Raw genomic sequence first — 20167 nt, 5'->3', positions numbered from 1 at the left:
GCATTACAGTGTTCCCATTATTGGACTATTAAGTCCTGAAGAGTGCCAGGCTACTTGCCCAGAATTAAAAAACACTGCAAGTTCCCACTTGCATAATTTAACAAATACTAACAAAGCCATGCTTGCAGGGAAATAAGTCAATCTGAAAAAATGGATAATAAGGTTGACTCAGCCTTCCATCCTTCCGAGGTAGGTAAAATGAGGACCCAGATTGTTGGGGGCAATAAGCTGACTTTGTAATAATGCCGCTTGGGTGTGTGTGTGAAAGCCCTAATAAGCAGGCATTTACATAGAATGAAGGCTACTGCTAAGCTTGTAAGCCGCCCTGAGTCTTCGGAGAAGGGCGGGATATAAATGGAAATAAAATAAAAATAAATAAAATAATGATGGTGGTAAATAAAATGGATTAACTGATATAATATAGTAAGCAGCATTTGCTAGCCCAAAATAATGGCTGGGGGAATGGGTGGAGGCAGGAAATGCTACTGTGTGACACCACGAAGATTTGCCACCTGGTTAAAGAAATGATAAGGAATGCATCATATGGGCCTATTTGGGCAATTAATATTAATCTGTTCATTAAATTTTTAGAGCCTATGAAACTAAAATTATTCTTGATTTTAGATATAAAAATATACTTTGTTTTAAATAGACAGAATATTTACAATTACATACGCATATTTATATAAGCCATAATCTGAAAATAAACATCTGAATGGACAGGTAGAGGACTCTAGTACGGTTGATTGACAGCCATCCTTCTTCATGGGTTATGACAAGGAAGTAGCATAGAATTAGGGGAGCAGCATTCATATCCAGGTACATGCAATGCCTTTTGAACATAGGGACAAGCATAGAGAGGGAGGCGTAGACAAAGCGGATGAAAGCGGGAGTCATCTCCAGGGAGAACCAGGGTGGGCAGCCTAACTCACCCACACAGCGGTAGCTCACCCAGCAGGTATAGCGGCAGCAGAGGTGGTAGCCTGCTATAGTCCCGTGGTGGCGAATCTATGCCACGCGTGCCACAGGTGGCACGCAGAGCCTTCTCTGTGGGCATATCCTAGGCCTCCGCTGCCGTGTGCAAAAAAAAGAAGTTTGAATTGCTTGATTGAATTTTTAGTCCCACACAGCGGCGGAGGAAGTGATGTGAAGAAGGTGCCGCATGGGGGTGGGGGGAGCAGCGACAGCAGGGCGCTTCATGAGAGGGGTGGGGCGGGGCCCGTGATGGGATGGAGAAGCAACGTGGCAGCGCTAGCATGGTGGTAGACCAGTTGCTTCCCTCCCCCTGCTAGACACCTGCCGAAGCTGCGCAGGATAGGTTGCCACCCCCACCCCCCGCCCAGATGCCCTTGCCTCCCCCAAGCATTTTTTTACTAACCTGCGACAAAAAAAATAAAGTTCCATGAGACTTTCTAACTTCTCGTAAGATCTCAAGAAGTAAGTCCGATGGAACTTTTTTTTTTTTACCGATAGTCCCACAAACATGTGGTGAAGGCTGAGAAGCAAATGGAGAAACGGAATGCAGCTGAAAGCCAGGTTAATACAAAATGCTTGGGGGACGGAGGGCACATGCCCTTCCCATGCCAGCCCAGCCCCGGGTCAGCCATGCAAGGCAGTGGTGGGCAGGGTGTTGAGGTGGGGGCTGGCTGGCCAATCAAAGCAGCAGGTGGAGTTCAGCAAAGGAGAAGTGGCATGGGGCTGGGAGTCAAGTAAGGAAAGAAAGGCAGTTTCTGGGGGGGAGATTTCATTCCTTACCTGCCCCACTTGTTCCGAGGCCACTTTCCGCTCAGACATGTTGCTCTTGCCAATGGCCCAACTGCCCACTTCAGCGCCCTCCCTCCCCGAGCCTTCTGCCCTTCACCTGCTGCTTTGGCAGCTCCGTAGGCAGAGCTGCAAAGTTCTTCTCTCTGACAGAGAACCTCTGCCTACGGAGCCACCAAAGCATCAAGTGCCAGTGTCAGGCTGGGGAGGGCTCAAATTGGGGCCCCCGGGGCTGTCCCAGAAATGGCAAGAGACTGGCCCCCACTGCCCCAGCCCTGGTCCACCCCAAACTGGCTGGGACCCCTCCTGGTACACGCACAGGAAACAGTGAACGCTCAGTAGCTGGTGGTTTGCAGCAGCAGCTGCAGTTCATTTGCCTCACCCTGCCCCGCCCCACCCTTCCCAGCCTCGCCCGTCACACGTGGCCATTCCCCGCTTTGCTAGACCTCTCCTCGTCCAGTTCTGCTGCACCACGTCTTTCCTCCCTTGGGCCTTGGCATTCTGTAAGCCTAGCGCCCCAGAGCACGCTCGGCCTGTGGGATGAAAGGCACGGAGATGGGAGCACACAGTGGCACAAGCCGAGACTAGATGCCAGGCAGTTTGCAGAAGGCCAGTGAGAAGGTGAGGCCATTTGGGGGGGTCGAGTTAGTCGCATTACGATTCTCAGAAAAGTGAGGCCCAAAAGAAATATATTGAATTATCTGCAAAGGACTTCTGGGGAGATGGCTTGGAGCCATGTGCTGCATCGGGGAGGTGATGTGCAAGCAGGTGAGAAAGCAAACACAGATTGGCTTTGTGGTCTATTCTTGCCACATCCCCTCCCTAAAATCATAGAACTCTTTGGATTGAATGGGAAGTTAAGAGTCAACTCCCCCCAAAATTATTTTGTCAGGGTCGTGGATAGTTTCTTGCTTTTACTTCCTCTCATCTGCACTTTTATAATTTAATCCAGCCTTACTCAAACTAATGTCTTTTGGGTGTCATGGACCACAGTTCCCATAATCTTGTGGCCTATGCTGGCTAGAAATGCAATCCCTTATTTTCTCTGCAATATGCCCCTAGGAGGCAGGTCTGTGGGATTTAGATGTATTTAAACATTTGTTTCTTCTGCCTAATTTATTAAATCAACATCTAATTCGAAATTAAATGTTTCTGAGAAATCCAGGGTGGTTTACAAAAAAACTCTCAAAGATAGCTATTGTAAAGCATTACCAGCACTGCTTAAAACAGTATTTAAAGTGTGTATTTTAAGAAAGAAAAATATTAGTAGTAATTTACTTAGTGCTGTTTGACCATAAAATGTGGTGGTTCTACATACGCCTGGCTGAACAGTGTTTGGAACTGCCTCTAAACAGGTGATGCACTGTTCATATTTTCCTTGGAAGAAAGTTCTATAATTGGGGTGCTGTCTCTGAGAAGGCTCTGCTCATGGCCACTGTTCTATAAACCAAACCAGGGGGACCATCTGGTCTAAATTGATGGTAAACATAGATGTTTTGGGGGCTGGAGGCTAAAACCTATGACAAATTTTGTGGGAATTGGGTGTGTCTAGCTTAGTGAAAAGGATTAGGGGTGGTGACATGATAGCAATGTTCTAATATTTGACGGCTGCCACAGAGAAGAAGGGGTCAACCTATTTTCCAAAGCATCAGAAGGCAATAATAGATGGAAACTAATCAAGAAGAAAACCATCCTAGAACTAAGGAATTGTGAAAACAACTAACCAGTGAAAAGACTTGCCTTCAGAAGTTGTGGATGCTCCATCACTGGAGGCTTTTAAGTAGAGATTGGCTATTCCATTGTCTGGAATGGTACAGGTCCCCTGCTTGAGCAGGGGCTTGGACTAAAGATCTCAAAGGTCTCTTCCAACTCTTCTTACACTTTGAGAGAAGTGCTGCCAACCTCTCCCCCTCCCCTCGTCCCTTCCTGGACACAGAGGGAGGGAAGGAAGGAGGGGAGGGAAACAGGAAGAAAGAAAGAGAAGGAAAGAAGGAAGGAGATGGGAATGAAAAGGAAAGAGGGAGGAAGGGAGGGAGGGAGGAAGATTGGAATAAGAGGGAGGGTCTGAGGGAAGTCCTGCCTCAGCACTTGGCCACCAGCAACCCTGTTGCCCTTTTGCCATCCCCTGGTGGTCTCCCATCCTATTACTGATGATGCTTTGGTTACAAAGCATGGAGTGGGCCTCCCTCTGACCCATGCCCTTTGCCCTCCTGCACCCACCATGAGCAACCTGACCAAGGAGAGCAAGCACAAAAGCAGTAGCCTTGAGGAGGAGGTAAATGCAGCTGGGCACCCCCTCAGGGAAGTGCAGCTAGGGTAGGCAGGGCTGTGTGGTCCTGGTGCTGTGAGAGCTCAAGGGCCAGGCTGGGCACTTTACCTCCGCTGCCCAGGGCTCCAGGCAGTCTATGCCACCGTCTAGGGGCGCCCTGCATAGCCTGAGGCTCAGTGAGCGCTCACCCTGGTCCCACCCACCCTCCGCCAGAGACCCTCAGATCTACCCCAGTCCTGCCCAGGCCCGCACAAGTGCCCCTGACATGAGTGATGTCGAGCTGGCCATGCCCCCCCCAGTAGGCCATGCCCATGCCAGCCACACCCACCCAGTAGGCCACACCCACCCAGTGGCCACACCCATCCGGCAGCCGATGATAAATAAGTGGGGTTTGGGTTGCAGTTTGGGCACTCAGTCTCTAAAAGGTCTAGACCTATTCAGAATGAACTCCTATAAAACGTAATAAACTCCCAGTATTTCCAGTGAATTAGTTCTAAACATGTATAACCATGCTGTCTGAATCCAACTCCGTATGTTGGGCATCTGCATGAAACATATTTGTGCAAACCTCTGTTTTATTTAGGATGATCAAATCTGAGTCCTTCGGGAAAGGGCGGTATATAAATCTAATAAAATAAAATAAAATAAATAAATAATACAGGTAATCCTTGACTTACAACTAGTTGCTTAACAGCTATTAAGCTACAATGGACTTGAAAAGAATTACTTGTAATCTGTCCTTGAAGTTATGACTGCCACAGCACTCTTAGTCACGTGATCCTGAGCATTTACGATCAGTTGCAGCATCCTGCAGTCACATAAACACGTTTTATGAAGCTTTTTGCTGTTTTGGAAAAAAAATGCCCATTGGATCAATTGGATTTGGACTTACAGCCATATGATTCATTTAATAACTGCACGACATAATGATCGTAATGACTCATTTAACAATCATCATAAAGATATAAAAATTGAACGTGGTCATTAGACCTATGACTGCAATGACTTATAACTAAAATTCTGGGCTCAACTGTGGTTGTAAGTCAAGGATTACCTGTATGACTGTAATAAAAAAGAAACAATTTTCTAATATTTTATTAGAATGTTTGAATGATCGGAATCAATATACTGTCTGTACCAAAGGTGTTTATTATGAATCTGCATATTATAATGTTAGGGGTAGGATTTAAAATTATATTTAAAAACACATACTAACATTTTAACAAGAAAAATTAACATGATTCACTGAATTTGAAAAAGAAAAGAAAATTTTAAAACATTACAAGTTTGCAATTCACTTGTGATTTAGCAATTTAGCAAATGAAGGATGAATTTAGCTCTAAGTGCCAATTAGAAAAATTACAATTTTAATAATCTAGAATAGGCATGATTTAAAAATCCAAAGATATTTCTGTCACTGGTGACAAATATATATTCACAATAAAATGGGAAATTCTATATTATCATTATTGAGATTTTCTTGAGGTGATTTAAAGGAAACCCACATCATTTTTTTAAAGAACATGATAGTTCAAAAGGCCACACTTTTTCCAGTAACACTTATAAAAATGAAATAAGGAGGACTTTTAAAATTATGTCAGTGTACTCAGAATCACAATATACTGCTACATGTATTTATATAGGGAAAAACCTTGATGTTATGGAAAATGTTAAAACTACTTTTAACATTACCAAAACATAAAGTCTACAGATTTACAATATATACATATTTACATATTTCTGTTAAATACTGAGGGAAATGCAAATAGAGTATATTTTTTTGCATATAAATGTTCTTGTTATGCAAAGTCAATAAAGCTATAATGGTAAATATATAGCTACATACAATCTACATTTCGCGGGCCACCATCCATTGTCAAAGCACCAAATCTAAATAAAAAATACAATTCAGTTATTACCAATAGATAACAATAAATATTACATAACTTAGCTTTCAGACTATTTTAGATATGTAATCCCAAGTTTAGAAATAAAATAACATCTAAAGCGATGCAAAGCTTTGAAAGAAATAACATGCTTTCAAAATGGTAAAGGCTGTGACATTTGATGGATTATCTGCTGTTTCTTGCTTTGAAGATTTCTAAACATTCTGTTTACATTTGAACAAAGTTGGGAAAAGTTATTTGATGACTTCCACAAATCTCCATTCTGCCATAAGCAAAATGCACATGACTATTAACCCTTCAACAAACCTTGCCTATTAAGAACATCTGGGGGAGGGAACATGGCTGCTTCGTTGTTTGCTCTCTCTGCTAAAATTTATTCAGAAAGGTTTGTTTTTTTAAAAAGTCCAGCTTGATTTTCCTTGGGTGACATTCTATATTTCCATCAATCCATTCATTTTACTGCTATTCTGTCTTAAATTTCAATCTGGGTTTTGCTGGCTTCCGCTCCTTTTGCTCTTCATCCCCCCTTTATGTTCCTCACAACAATTTTAGAAATAAACCATCCTCTTCTCTTTCTACTATTTGTCTCTCTGTTCTGAACTGGTCTGAGATAGTATGCTTGTGTATAAACACAGACCATTTCTTTATGTCAATGTATTGTATCTGTCATAGTAATAACATACATCTCAAATGTTTTTCTTTTAAATAAAGATTGCACATACGACGTGCAACAGTCATGAAAGAGGCTAATAGTGAATGAGCAGCCTAAAAAAGCATTTAGTCAGTGAATGGTACATTCTTTGAATTTTAGTAAGATCTTATATTTAAAAAAGGTTTCTGTTGTTATTTAGAATCTGACCCCATTCTGCATTGATTTTGCACAATGTGTCTCTAAGCTCTTTGCTGGACATTCTGGAGGCTAAGCTTGTAAGCCGCCCTGAGTCTTCGGAGAAGGGCGGGATATAAATGGAATTAAAATAAATAAAATAAAATATTCTTTCCTTATTTCTCCTATATTTGCTCCCCAAAATTCCATTGTATCAAAAAATATAAAGATCTACAGAGAGCTTTCTCATTATAGCATATACTTAAAACTTGGTTGAGTCAATATGTTTTGACTCAAATCTTGCCATTTTTGAATCTTGAATTCAAATTGAACTGCTGTTGATTTATATATTTCTAGTTTACAAAACACTGATACTTATGAGATTTCTGGCTCAAAGGTTAAGTAAGGCAAAGTTTGATTAATACTTGAATGAGAGTCAAAGAATCCCAGGGTTATAGTAAAGTAAAAAAAATATCCTATAAGGTGGCTGTGGCAAACCATCAAAAAACTACCTGGACAAATCTATGAAATCAGTTGTTTATATCTGACACATGATTTACAAACTATTTTTCTTCCATGAATAGCCTAACGTGACTACAGCCTCCCCACTCCCTCCCCCTTCCAAAAAAAACCCCTGGTGGTACCAAATGAGCCTGGAGTGTTTTCCAGATATTTTGGATTACAATTCTGGTAAGACATAACTGACAAGCAATGGTTATACAGTGGTACCTCAGTACTCGACTGCTTCAATACTTGTTGAATTGAGTCTGTGACACATTTTGATGTGAAAATGCTGCCTTGGTACTTGTTTGTTTGGTACTTAACACACTACAATAGGAAGAGGAGGACGGCTGTGGAGAATGGCCAGGAAGTCAGCCATGCAAAGTTGCTGCAAAAGGAAGCAGGAGATGGCCACATAGGGCAGACAGGAAGTTGGCTATGCTGAGGAGGTCAGCAAGACAAGACAAGAGACAGACAGAAAGTCCTTCCCACTAAAAACAAAAGGTCAGATGGTAAGTCACGTAATTTGTTTGGTACTTATTGTATCTCCCGAAACCAATTAACAATGATTACTAAGGTATCACTGTAGATAACAGACATAAGATTACAAGAATTGTAATTTTGGAAAACCTGTGGTTTTCCTCTATCCTGAGACTACATACTCACTCAATTTAATCCACTGTTTCTTTGCATACGTATTGAACTACTGGTAGAAGAAAACTACTCTGAATGTTATGGAGAAATATTCTGTCCTAATAAACATTTACTCAAGCATCTGGGGAAACTCCAAATATCTCTCTTTTCCAACAGCCTTATTTCTCATCCAATTCTCTCCCCTTGTGGTTTTGCATTCCATTCAGATAATTCCCTGGAAATCTGGCTTCATAGTTCACTGGATATATGCTACAGCGTGGTATGGATAACTAACCTTTCTAAAAGATGATTATTTTCAGCTAGTTCTTTAACAACACCCTCCATTTCTTCTTTCAGTTTCTTCATACTGTAAACAAATTAATAAATAAAAATTAATTAATAAATAAAATAATTATGGAATATTTCTGATATTATTCACTGAACACTGTAGTAGAAGTGCCTTAGGAAAAGTTGATAGGAAAAAAATTAATGCCCATATACAACAGTGATACTTCCGGAGGGAGGAACCATAAAGTCTGAACCATTATCCTTATTCATCTGAGTGTTATTATTAAAATGGATAGGCTAGATAATAATTTAATAATTTGCAAGATGACAGAGTAAAACAGAGAAGATACATGCAATTCTCTACAAATTGCTGGGCAACCCCCCTCCCAGATGTCTAAAGTCAGTCCCACCTCTCTTTCTGCAATGCAAATTAATCTGGTAAGTATAATATGTATTTATTTGTTTATTTATTTATTCAATTTCTATTACCATCTATCTCCGACAAGGATGACTCTCTCTGGGTTAGCTGAGAAACAATTATAACCATAGATGTTAAAACAATCAGGAGGGCCGTTAACACACTTGGGCTCCATGGCAGGCATGTAACCAGGTCTTATGAAAGGGAAATAGGATCAGGGCTATCTTAATCTCTGAAGGGAGAATGTTCCAGAAGATAGGCACCATGGCAAAAAGGCGCACCTCCTAGTCCCCACCAGCAGACATTCCTGCCAGACTGGATTGGGTGAGTAGAAACAACTGGGAGAAAATGATGCCTCAGGTAACTGGTCGCAAGCCAGGTGGTAACAGATCACAAGTTAGATTAGAGAACAGACTTTCCTGACATAGAACATCTGAAACTGGCAAGATCAAACAATTTAAATTTTAGCATAATCATAATAACAAAGAAAGCATATAAAAGTTTCCTATTTGTTCAAATAAAAATTCTTACCCAAGAGTCATTTCCACCAAAGTATTTGAACTGGGATAAACTGGATTAAATGTATGTTTGATCCCACTGGAAGCAGCTAACATCTTATGGGGCAATGTTTCATCTAACTGCAATGAATGCATAAATCCATGTAAATTTTAAAACCACCATATTACAAACATTTATTTCCTATAAGTAATCACTGGATTTGAAGGATACAAAAGTATTCTACTCTGGTAATATCACTGGACACTTATCACTGATTATTACTATTGTTTTACATAGCCTATTAATTCAAGTATTGATCCTAATCATGTTATTGGCATTTCCAAGCAAACTGCTCATTCCCCAATTACATTATAGAAAAATACAGTGTAGTAATGATTGGATATTTTTCCATATTAAAACATTGCTAAATGTTTCTTTGTTTTAACATTTCATTTAACAAAAGATGAGCAAAATTATCAAGTCAGTATTAGGGCCTGTAATGCATACAATAAAAACTCAAGGTGTAGTGGAAAAGGCTATTATTAATTTTGAATAATTAAGGAGAACATCACCTTGTTTACATAGTCCTGGTATTTGGACACCTCTTCCTCAATATCAAAGCATAGTTTTCTAAGACCTAGTAACTGTTTCTTTAGAAGAAGCATCTTTCTGGAAAGAAATACAATTTATATGAAAGTATTATATAATTTTTGTTAATATGTTGCTATAATAAAATACACTAATGTTAAATATTACTCAAGAAAAGGAGCAACTTGCCTCATCCAATCCTCTGCCTTATCTAAGAAGGTTTCGTATTTGTTGACACATTCTTCCTTGAACAGAGTCATGGCTTTTGTGGCATGCAAAAACAGTTTTTGCCTATAACACCCAGAAATAAGAATCAGAATGCTTTAAGGTACTAATTTTCCAAATTTATTTGAAAGTTTAAAAACCCATAGAACATGCATGCAGCTAAAGTTCAAGAAAGAGGAAACACTTCAGCAATTCACCTTCTTATATATAGAGAGAATACATTAGGTCAGCGTGGTCAAATAACATATTTTAATATGTTGTATAGTCTGTCCTTTCCATTATATTCAAATTAATGCAAATAGCACTGCTTTATTTTGAATGAACTCATCATAATGGGTTGGCTGTAAATGGCCTTAGTGTGAACCACTGGATCTTTCCAGACAGATCAATTGTGCCCTTCTCGATTATATATAAAGTATAAATTAATCCATGAAAAAGGGTATGCATGCTATAAAACTCAAATAAACTAAAAGCTTTTAAGAATATTTTAATCATTTTCCTGTTTGGTTGAATGTTTTAGAATGTTAATATTTTCCAGTTAAAGAATTTTAACCATTGTGTTTAAATTTATTAATAACTTATCATTTAATAAATCTTAAATGTATATGAAGACTTCTAAACCTTCAGAGTTGCATAACAGCCAGCTTTTTCTTCAATGGCAGATTTGTATTTTTCCCCCATCACTCTATCTAAAATTCTGTAGTGTTATGAGGCCTAGATTTGTAAAATACAGAGGACTCATTCTAATCTTTGCATATACATCAATAGACATGCTCATTCCTTATATATGTTTTGTATTTTATATGGACACAGTACAAAAGGCTGTTGAGTAAAGGAATATTACGCAGAGCAAAGGCATCCACTTGTCATTTCATCCCTAGCTTCACAGAACTTATTCCCCCAATTATATTGTTGAAGACAACAAACAAAGAAAATACAGAACAATACAAGTATAAAATCCTTATAAAACAAATGGACTTACTTGTCAAATTTGTGAATTTGCTCTTCATTATAAGGAAGTCCTAAAGAAGGAACCATTTAAATCAGATTGGATGGCCAAGAAATTATTTCATGCAATTAAACTCTCCTTACTAATATACTGATTCAGTGCCAGCAAGTTGGGGTCAACTCTGTGTGTCCATACTAACTTTTTCCAAGATGATCTGTCCTCAACTTGGATTTTTAGGGATTTTAATGGTGTATTCACTGCTATTATAATCTAATCCACCCATTTTGCTGGTGATTCTCCTCTTCTTTTTGTTTCCACTTTAGCCAGCATAATGGACTTCTCAAGAGACTGGGTCTCCCCTTAATGTGTCTCAAATATGATAGTTTGAATCTGGTCACGTATACTATTTCAATTGAAAACTCCACGGCCATTTGTTTTCCTGACAATATGGCATTCTCAATAGTGTTCTTTATTGGAATTGCACTTCTACTCAAGAGAATGCTGAATTGCTTTCAAAATTTCTGTAAAATCAAGTCAACCCAGAAAGTTAAGGATGTTTTGTAATTAACTGAAGCTAAAACAAAAACAAAAATAGTTTGAAACCACTTACTTCTTTCTGCTTTGTCTTTTTTAAATTGATAATAAATATCAGTTATGGAAGTCAGTAGGACTTGCAATCTTTCTGGGCTAGAAGAAAACAGAATAAAATGAAAATATAGATAATCCTGTTGTGCAATGCTTTTAATTCAAAGGCAAACAATGACTTTAAGCTGCCGGGATACGAAACTGGCACTTTTTGCAACTTAAACAAAATATTTTTTTTCCAAGAAACATCCAGCAACCATTCAAAATAGCTAAGCAATCCCAGGAAAAGATAGAACTCCTTTAAGAAGCTTCAAACATGTCTGTACGGACCTGCCCCAGCTGATCCTCTCAGGAAAGCACAACTTTTGACTCCATAAGGTTAATCCAATGAACTTTTACTGAGAGAAAGTGGTTGCAACAAGCAGAATCTAACAGTCCCACACAAAGCACAAAGCTATTCCTCCCATTCCAAAACCCAAACACCCCTGACCAGTCCACCAGCAGCCAATATATTGCCACAAGGTTTTTTTTGAGAGTGCTGAGGTACAAGCCTGGTAACAGGTCATTCTCAGGGTGCAGCGACCTTGGAGTCAGGCTGGAACCGGCTGAGAGGCAGTCCATCTTGTGTCTGAAGATGATCCCCCTCCCTAATTCCCATGCTGTTACAGCAAAGCAGAAGCATGCAAAGAATGCTCTCCCCAGACCCTTCTCCTTCCCCTCCAACAGAATGGCAGGGCACCCAAAAGGTCTCCTTGTACATTCCAAAGCATCATTTTGGCTTCTAATTGAAAATCCTCCTATGCTCTAAACAATTATTCACACCAGGTTTTAAAAGTTAAATAAACAATTAAAATTGAATGGAAATTCTACTAACTTTCTATCTTTTGGATGTGTACCATCTTGGCTAGTCCAGCTGTCAGATAGTAAACCACTAGGAGAAAGCTTGTTTTTGATATCCTGAAGACTGCTCTCTATTGTTCCTTGAGAACTAGAAAGCTACAAAAATACAATAAATTTAAATATATACAAATGTGTGTAAACTTATTAAAAACTAAAAAAAAATCCTTTGCAAGTAAATTTCAGTGCTCCTGAAACTCTATTGTGCACTACAATATTGTAATAGAAAGTTTTACCAGTAACAGTTTTGAGTGTATGTCTAAAATGTCATCCACTTCTGATGGTGCCACATTTTTGTATCTGTTCACAGAAAGAGAAAACAAGCACAAAATAAACGAATAATGGTTTATAATTTTGTTTACAATATCACATTTTTAAATGTAACATTCTTGAATAATAATTTTGGATATAATTGCAAAAATTCATGTGTGTGCATTATTGCTAGTATTATTTTAAAAGTCTTGCTCAAGTTATATATGGCTCTAATTTGGCAATAAAAAAACCAGTGCAGAAATTTCATTAGACATAAGCAGCAGTTTTGCTGAATATTAGTTCAATATTTTATGTTAGCAGATTAATCATTGTGTTACTGAAATAATATCTGCCATATGATTTACTCTGCTCTTCTCTGGCTCAGGTTTTCTTGGTTCACAAAACTTCCAAAACACAAATAAATAAAAAAAACACTGAATTCCATGTGATGATCATGTTCCACTGATGCTGTCTAGTTTCAAAGCTTTTTCCACAAATTTTGTCAGCAAGCTAGTGTCCAAATATTCTGATTTCAACTTGAGTAACTACAACCTGGACAATTATGTAAAAATGGCTTTAATAAAAGTAAAACAAAAAAAAACAATATATTGTGTCAAAATGCAACTCAAAATAATTGCTTTGGTTGTATTAGAAATCAGATCAAAATAGATTTATCATGCAACAAACACTATAGTAGTGCACAACCACCATGCTTAACCCACTATCAATATACATATGCATGGACAGATATTGGAGAGATGTCTGTAAGTTCACATGTATGTTCATAGATCTTTCTTCTTAGTATTGTCGACAAACTGTTAAGCACCAGGTAAATAAGGAGATCCAGGTAGTTCAAATGAGTATAAAGATTTATTGCAAGCTTAAACTTTCTATTAGAATCTAAACTACTAATGGTCCAAGCAAAATGGCAGCAAATAAGAATCATGGGAATTTAAGGCAAGGAATAATAGAACTAAAGGATGTAGAATATAACCAAACATTCAGGGGTGGGGAGATATCAACAATAGTGGAATAGAAATTTGACAATGGAACCGATTATCCAGACAGATGGTTGGCTTTCCATTAGATGTGTTTGTATTTGAGCTAAGGCTGGACCAAAATCTTTTGAGAATGATTTATTTGGGATTTTTGCATTCAACAGGCCTGGATGGCATCCTTGTATCCTTCCAACCATACAATTCTGGGATATTACACTGATTTTATAATCAGTTAGCTAGTACTGCATTTGTGTGGTCAAGAGCAGCACTTCAATTTTCTTGCTTTAAAAAATAGAAATACTCACATTTTCATAGCTTTTTCTGTATTTCTATTGCAACATTCCAGCTTGATAGCAACCTCTGTCTTTTTGTGGAATGTTTCATTGTATTCTTCTTTGATGATTTCACTAGAAAACATAGCAACTGAATCAACAGACACAGAGATAAAAGCATTATGAAATTTTTTTCTTGGTCTTATGGAAAAATTAAAATGCCTATCACCAGTCTCCAGAGGAGGAGGGAGTGAGGAATGAAAAGAATACAACAAACACAAAGTGACTTGGGTAATCTAGTACAATCTCCTGCTCAGTGAGATTGGAGCTAAAGAGATGTCTGGTTGCTGTGTGACATCTCCATTGTACTATTCTATTACTACTCTTAAGTTTTTATTACTTAACCATTCTTAATATCAGGACATTCTTTTGAATATTCAGCTTGAGTTTCCTTTTAGTTTTAATTAATTTGCTGAAACAATCCCAGGTTCAAGAAAGAACAAGTGTATCACTTTTCATACATGACACATATTTGGATTTTTGTAGACTGCTGTACTCACGCCATAAGTCTTTAAGACATGTGATAAGAGGACTGTGAATTGTGACTTCCGGTGGCGACGCGACGCTGAAAGACAGCCGTTTTTGGGCTGCCCGCTCCGCAGCTGTGTTTTTCCATCGTAAACAGCGTCGATCAGCTGTTTAGATGGATTTGAAGCCCCCTCCTCGGGAGAAGAGGAGGGGGTGAGGCCCCAGGTAGGGGTTGAGCTCTCCGGGCCGCCTGAGCTGAGAGCTTGGGCGGCTGAAGGATGAGCCCCCCCGAAGCCTGGGTTGCTCCGAGCTGCGCAGTGCCTCTGCTCTGGGATTTTTGGAGCAGAGCCAGGCGTTAGCAACCACCCCTGCCAAAAGGAAATACTTTTGATTATCAAGATGCAGGCAGAGCGGTACAGGAGGTCAAGGTGAAGTGGACTCTTTATTTTTACTCTCTAGCTCAATGGATTTTATAGCTTTAAAGTGAAAGTGCGTAATAAGTGAAAGTGGGGGAAGATGGCGGCTAAAACTTCTAAAGCTCTTCGGAATGCGGGGTCTTCCCTGGTGCAAGAGACCTCATTGCAAGCTTTGCTTCCTCCTGCATCTCCCCCGGTATTGACGCTTAAGGATTTACAAGACGCTCTTGGAAAGCATGCACAATTGATGTCTGATATGATGGATGAAAAGTTGAAAAAGCTGGAGGAGAAAATGGAGGAGAAAATGGAGAAATTGGAGAAGAAGATGGAAGAGAAGCTGAGAGCAATGAGGGTGGACATCTTGTCTATGGTTGAATCCGTAGCTGAATGTGTGCTACAGCTGGATATAAAAGTGGAGGACCTCAGTCAAAAGAACTCTATATTAGAAGCAAAGGTATTAGAAAATGAAAATATAAGGGATAAAATGGACGAAGAATTGAGCCTTGTTCAGTATAATCAGATGCAGTATGCTATTAGAATTAGGGGTTTAAAGGAGAATGGTAAAGAAGATTTAAAGCAGCTGATTTCTGAGGCTCTGGAAGGGGTACTGGGCCAGTCAGCATCTGAAATTGAGGGAAATATGGACAAAGTTTTTCGTGTAAATTCATGGATTGCAAGACAGAGGAAGTTACCCAGAGATGTGGTGGTCTATTTTACAAAGAGAGTAATTAGAGATGAAGTCATTCAAGCTGCTTATGATACTAATTTGGTAGTGGCTGAGCAAGAAGTTTTGGTTTTAAAAGAGATCCCTCCGAAGATCCTAAGGAGAAGGAAAGATTTTGCATTTCTAGTACAGGAACTTAAGAAACGTGATATTAAGTTTAGATGGGAGATTCCAGTTGGATTGGTGGCGACGCACGAAGGTAAAAGACATCGTTTGGTTACTGTGGCTCAGGCACGTGATTTTTATAGTAATGTGTTAAAAGCAACCCCCCTATCATTTTTGGAAGCTGTAAAAGGATACGGTGTGGGAAAGCTTCAAGATGTTGCAGATAGACAGACAGAGGACAATGGTGTTGGAGGGGATCAAGTCACAGTCTCATCGGTTGCTGCAGGAGGCCAGAAGATGACGCGTGCTGCCCTAAGAAGAGCGAGACGAGAGCAAGAGCAAGACCAGCAGAAAGTTATGGAATCTTCAAAGTGTGCTTACAGTGAAGATATGGGAGGAGACCGGTCTAAAGAAGTTTTGGGGGTCATGACAGAGGTGCTCCAAAAGTTTTGGGGCGTTAAGATTGCTGATTAAATTTTTAGATTAGAATGTCAATGGAGTAAAATTATTATAGAGGAGAAAGAAAGTTTTTTTTTAATATTTTACACAATTTAAGATTGATGTTATTTGCTTGCTAGAAAAGTATATTAGGGTTATGGACTTAAAGTATGTGTTGAACTAAGAATGGGTATGTAAGCTCCTAATTAACAACAAGTTGTCTTAGAGATTGCCTAAATCTTTTTTTATATACTCTTTTTATTTGAACTTTTATTTGAACTTAAGGATGATTTGGAACTGCGAGACATTTGGCGTGATATATGCAAGAACTATTTTTGATCATAGTTTAGTTTGGTTGGAGATTATTAAGATTAACAGAGATAGGCGGTTTTGGCGCGTAACTGAGAATTTGTTTGGAAATTAGAGAAAGGTGGGAGAATGCAAATAGCAGGTGAAAGTTTTTTTTTCTTTTCTTTTTTTTTTTTGAAATTAATATGAATAAGGACTGGGATTAAGAAAATTTATTCTGAGTAAAGCTCTTTTTCTGTTTTCCTCTTTTTCTTTTCTACTTTATTTGTAATATTAATATTGTTTGTACTCATTTTATATGAGCTAGAGAGAGATAGAATTTATAGTTTATTGTTGATAACATAGGGGTGTTTATGTTTGTTTTTCGATTTTATGCCCTGTATTTAGCTCTGGGAAGTCGGGGGGGGGGAGGAGGGAGTGGGGGAGAGGGATAGGGAGGGTTGGATAGGGGTGGGGGAGGGGGGGATTAAAGTCAAAATGTATTGTAAAACTTTTTAAATTAAAAAAAAAAGAGGACTGTGAATTGTGAATACTGAAGTATGCTAACATTATCAGTTCAAGCCATTATATTCCTCATTAAATTTTTTCTCTGGTCTTCAAATACAATTTACCAGAACATTGAATCAGCTTTTTCAGTCCGCCCCCCTCAAAAAATGTGAAATATATTTTTGGCTTGCCTAATTTTAATATACTAAGGTAATTAATAAACTCCAGTACTATTGATGTAATTAGGAACATTAAAATTGAAAATATTAAATATACCACAAGAATCATTGCATCCACATTACATCAACTATTTTAATATTTTATATTGTGAGATAAATATATGTTCTGACTAGTATGTATGTATGTATGTATGTATGTATGAAAGAAAAGAATCTAGCACCAGGATAGAAAAATAAACAAACTGTTTAATATGCAAAATACTTAGCTTTCATCGGCCAAACTGCCAACATCGTCAGAGCAAGAATAGGAGATCTGGGAGTTTGCCTATATAGCCGGCTGCTTTTGCACCCTGCTCATTGAGCGGGTCACTGGTCTATTGACTTCAAACGGCTGTAGTGTTTCTAAATGTCCCACATTTCTGTGTGTGCTTGCAGGATCAGAAGTTTTTTTATTCAATCCACAACATGTCTTGAGACAAAGGCTCAGGGTCCACCAAAAAAAAAAGGGGGGGAGGTACAAAACAAATGTGGCTGGGTAATCAGCTTCCTGATGTGTATATGCTCACCAGGGGAGCAACCATGAATAAAAAAACAACTTCTGATCCTGCAAGCACGCGAAGAAATGCGGGATGTTCTATTTATATTTATATATATATTTACACACACACACACACACACACGGCTTTTTTTCTCATAGCACGCACCTTTTTTTGCAAAAAAAAAAAGAAGCTCCCTCTATTGGCTTTCGGAGTAAGCAATCTTGGCCCTTTTTATGACTCGTGGACTTCAACTCCCAGAAATCCTGAGCCAGCCATCCTGAGGGAAAAGAGAGAGGTTTCCAAGCTGAGCCATGCTGGCTCAGGAATTCTGGGAGTTGAAGTCCTTGAGGCATAAAAAGAGCCAAGGTTGCCTACCCTGCACTAGAGGAGGACATTAAAATTATTTACAAGGTTACTTCTTTAGGAACTAAACTTTTAGAATCTAAAACAGATAATTCAAAAAAGCCAACAGGAAAGAACCTCATATTTTTCATCTCCTTCTGTCTTTTGGAAGCTAAAATTAGATAACAAAATAATCTATTTCCTATGTTAACATCTCTTCAATGAAATCAATAAAGGTAACAGGAAAGAAATGAGAAACGTTTTTCTCAATGTAATATGTCTAATTTAGCTGATGCTAGGGAAAAAATAGTATCTTTTGTACACTCTTGAAAACTATTTTGAATCTATAATCATCTATTACAACTAAACCACTTTAAATTAAACAATTCTTAAGAATGAAATATTCTTAATTTGGACTTTACTTTTACTGTTTGGACTGTTGTGTGTTTTGAAAAATAGGTTATTTAGAATCTAGTTATGTTGCACTTCAGTCTTTAAATAATTAACCTACTATATACAGTTGCAAGAAAAAGTATGTGAACCCTTTGGGATTACGTGGAGTTTTGCATGAATTGGCCATAAAACGCGCTCTAAACGTCATGTAAGTCACAACAATAGAAAAACAGTCTGCTTAAAATAATACTACACAAACATTAGCTGTTGTCATGTTTTAATTGAACATAAGATGGAAACATTCACAATGCAGGGTGGAAAAAGTATGTGAACCCCTAGCCTAATGACTTCTCCAAGAACTAATTGGAGCCAGGAGTGAACCAACCTTGACCCCAATCAGTGTGATGATATTGGATGTGTTGCTGACAGCTGTCCTGCCCTTTAAAAACACACACCTGTTTTGGGCTTACTGGTCTCAAGAAGCACTGTCTGATGTGAACCATGCCTCACAGAAAAGAGCTCTCAGAAGACCTACGATCAAGAATTGTTGACTTGCATGAAGCTGGAAAGGGTTACAAAAGTATCTCCAAAAGCCTTGATGTTCATGTGTCCACGGTAAGACAGACTGTCTACAAATGGAGAAAGTTTAGCACTGTTGCTACTCTCCCTAGGCGTGGTCGTCCTGTAAAAATGACTGCAAGAGCACAGCGCATAATGCTTAATGAGGTGAAGAAGAATCTTAGAGTGTCAGCTAAAGACCTACAGAAATCTCTGGCACATGCTAACATTTTTGTTGACACATCTACAATAAGGAAAACATTAAACAAGAATGGAGTACATGGGAGGACACCACGGAGGAAGCCATTGCTGTCCAAAAAAAATATTGCAGCACGTTTGAAGTTTGCAAAAGAGCACCTGGATGTTCCACAGCACTACTGGCAAAATATACTGTGGACAGATGAAACCAAAATTGACTTGTTTGGGAAAAACACACAACACTATGTGTGGAGAAAAAAAGGCACAGCACACCAACATCAAAACCTCATCCCCACTGTAAAACATGGCGGAGGGAGCATCATGGTTTGGGGCTGCTTTGCTGCCTCAGGGCCTGGACGGATTGTTGTCATTGATGGGAAAATGAATTCCAGAGTTTATCGGGACATTTTGCAGGAAAATGTACGACCATCTGTCTGCCAACTGAAGCTCCGCAGAGGATGGGTGATGCAACAGGACAATGACCCAAAGCATACAAGTAATTCAACAAAACAATGGCTTCAACAGAACAGAATACGCCTTCTGGAGTGGCCCAGTCAGAGTCCTGACCTCAACCCGATTGAAATGCTGTGGCATGACCTTAAGAGAGCGATTCACACCAGACATCCCAAGAATATTGCTACACTGAAACAGTTTTGTGAAGAGGAGTGGTCCAAAATTACTCCAGATCGTTGTGCAGGTCTGATCTGTAACTACAGGAAATGTTTGGTTGAGGTTATTGCTGCCAAAGGAGGGTCAACCAGTTATTAAGTCCAAAGGTTCATATACTTTTTCCACCCTGCACTGTGAATGTTTCCATCTTATGTTCAATTAAAACATGACAACAGCTAATGTTTGTGTAGTATTATTTTAAGCAGACTGTGTTTTTCTATTGTTGTGACTTACATGACGTTTAGAGTGCATTTTATGGCCAATTCATGCAAAACTCCACGTAATCCCAAAGGGTTCACATACTTTTTCTTGCAACTGTACATAAGAATATATGATGTTTTCCCTGGTGAGCTTAACATCAATAACAACATTTATTAAATAATTTCTGGTGGTATTATCTGTACATTAAAATTGTA

General features: G+C 38.8%; 1 protein-coding gene across 3 annotated transcripts in view; it reads right to left on the bottom strand.

Annotated features, from left to right (window-relative positions):
* The window catches only part of TBK1 (TANK binding kinase 1), a 53233-nt gene that overhangs the window by 15003 nt on the left and 18063 nt on the right, over window positions 1-20167 (bottom strand). The window contains exons 12-23 of one of the 3 annotated variants that reach the window (XM_081331634.1): window positions 13901-14002; window positions 12582-12645; window positions 12323-12444; window positions 11474-11550; window positions 10897-10936; window positions 9875-9980; window positions 9674-9766; window positions 9135-9241; window positions 8193-8264; window positions 5877-5920; window positions 4758-4874; window positions 4599-4656 (exon numbers count right to left, since the gene is read on the bottom strand). In XM_081331634.1, coding sequence (XP_081187760.1) covers window positions 4825-4874; window positions 5877-5920; window positions 8193-8264; window positions 9135-9241; window positions 9674-9766; window positions 9875-9980; window positions 10897-10936; window positions 11474-11550; window positions 12323-12444; window positions 12582-12645; window positions 13901-14002 — 877 coding nt within the window. In that variant the 3' untranslated portion in view covers window positions 4599-4656; window positions 4758-4824. Of the gene's footprint in view, window positions 1-4598; window positions 4657-4757; window positions 4875-4902; window positions 5921-8192; window positions 8265-9134; window positions 9242-9673; window positions 9767-9874; window positions 9981-10896; window positions 10937-11473; window positions 11551-12322; window positions 12445-12581; window positions 12646-13900; window positions 14003-20167 lie in introns of those variants that run through there. The other 2 variants (XM_081331635.1, XM_081331636.1) reach the window with 2 other exon arrangements.

Source organism: Vipera berus, assembly GCF_964194415.1.
Source record: "Vipera berus genome assembly, chromosome: 6".
Lineage (NCBI taxonomy): Eukaryota > Metazoa > Chordata > Lepidosauria > Squamata > Viperidae > Vipera > Vipera berus.
The sequence above is the reverse complement of the archived record's forward strand: the minus strand, read 5'-3'. Positions and strand labels throughout refer to the sequence as shown.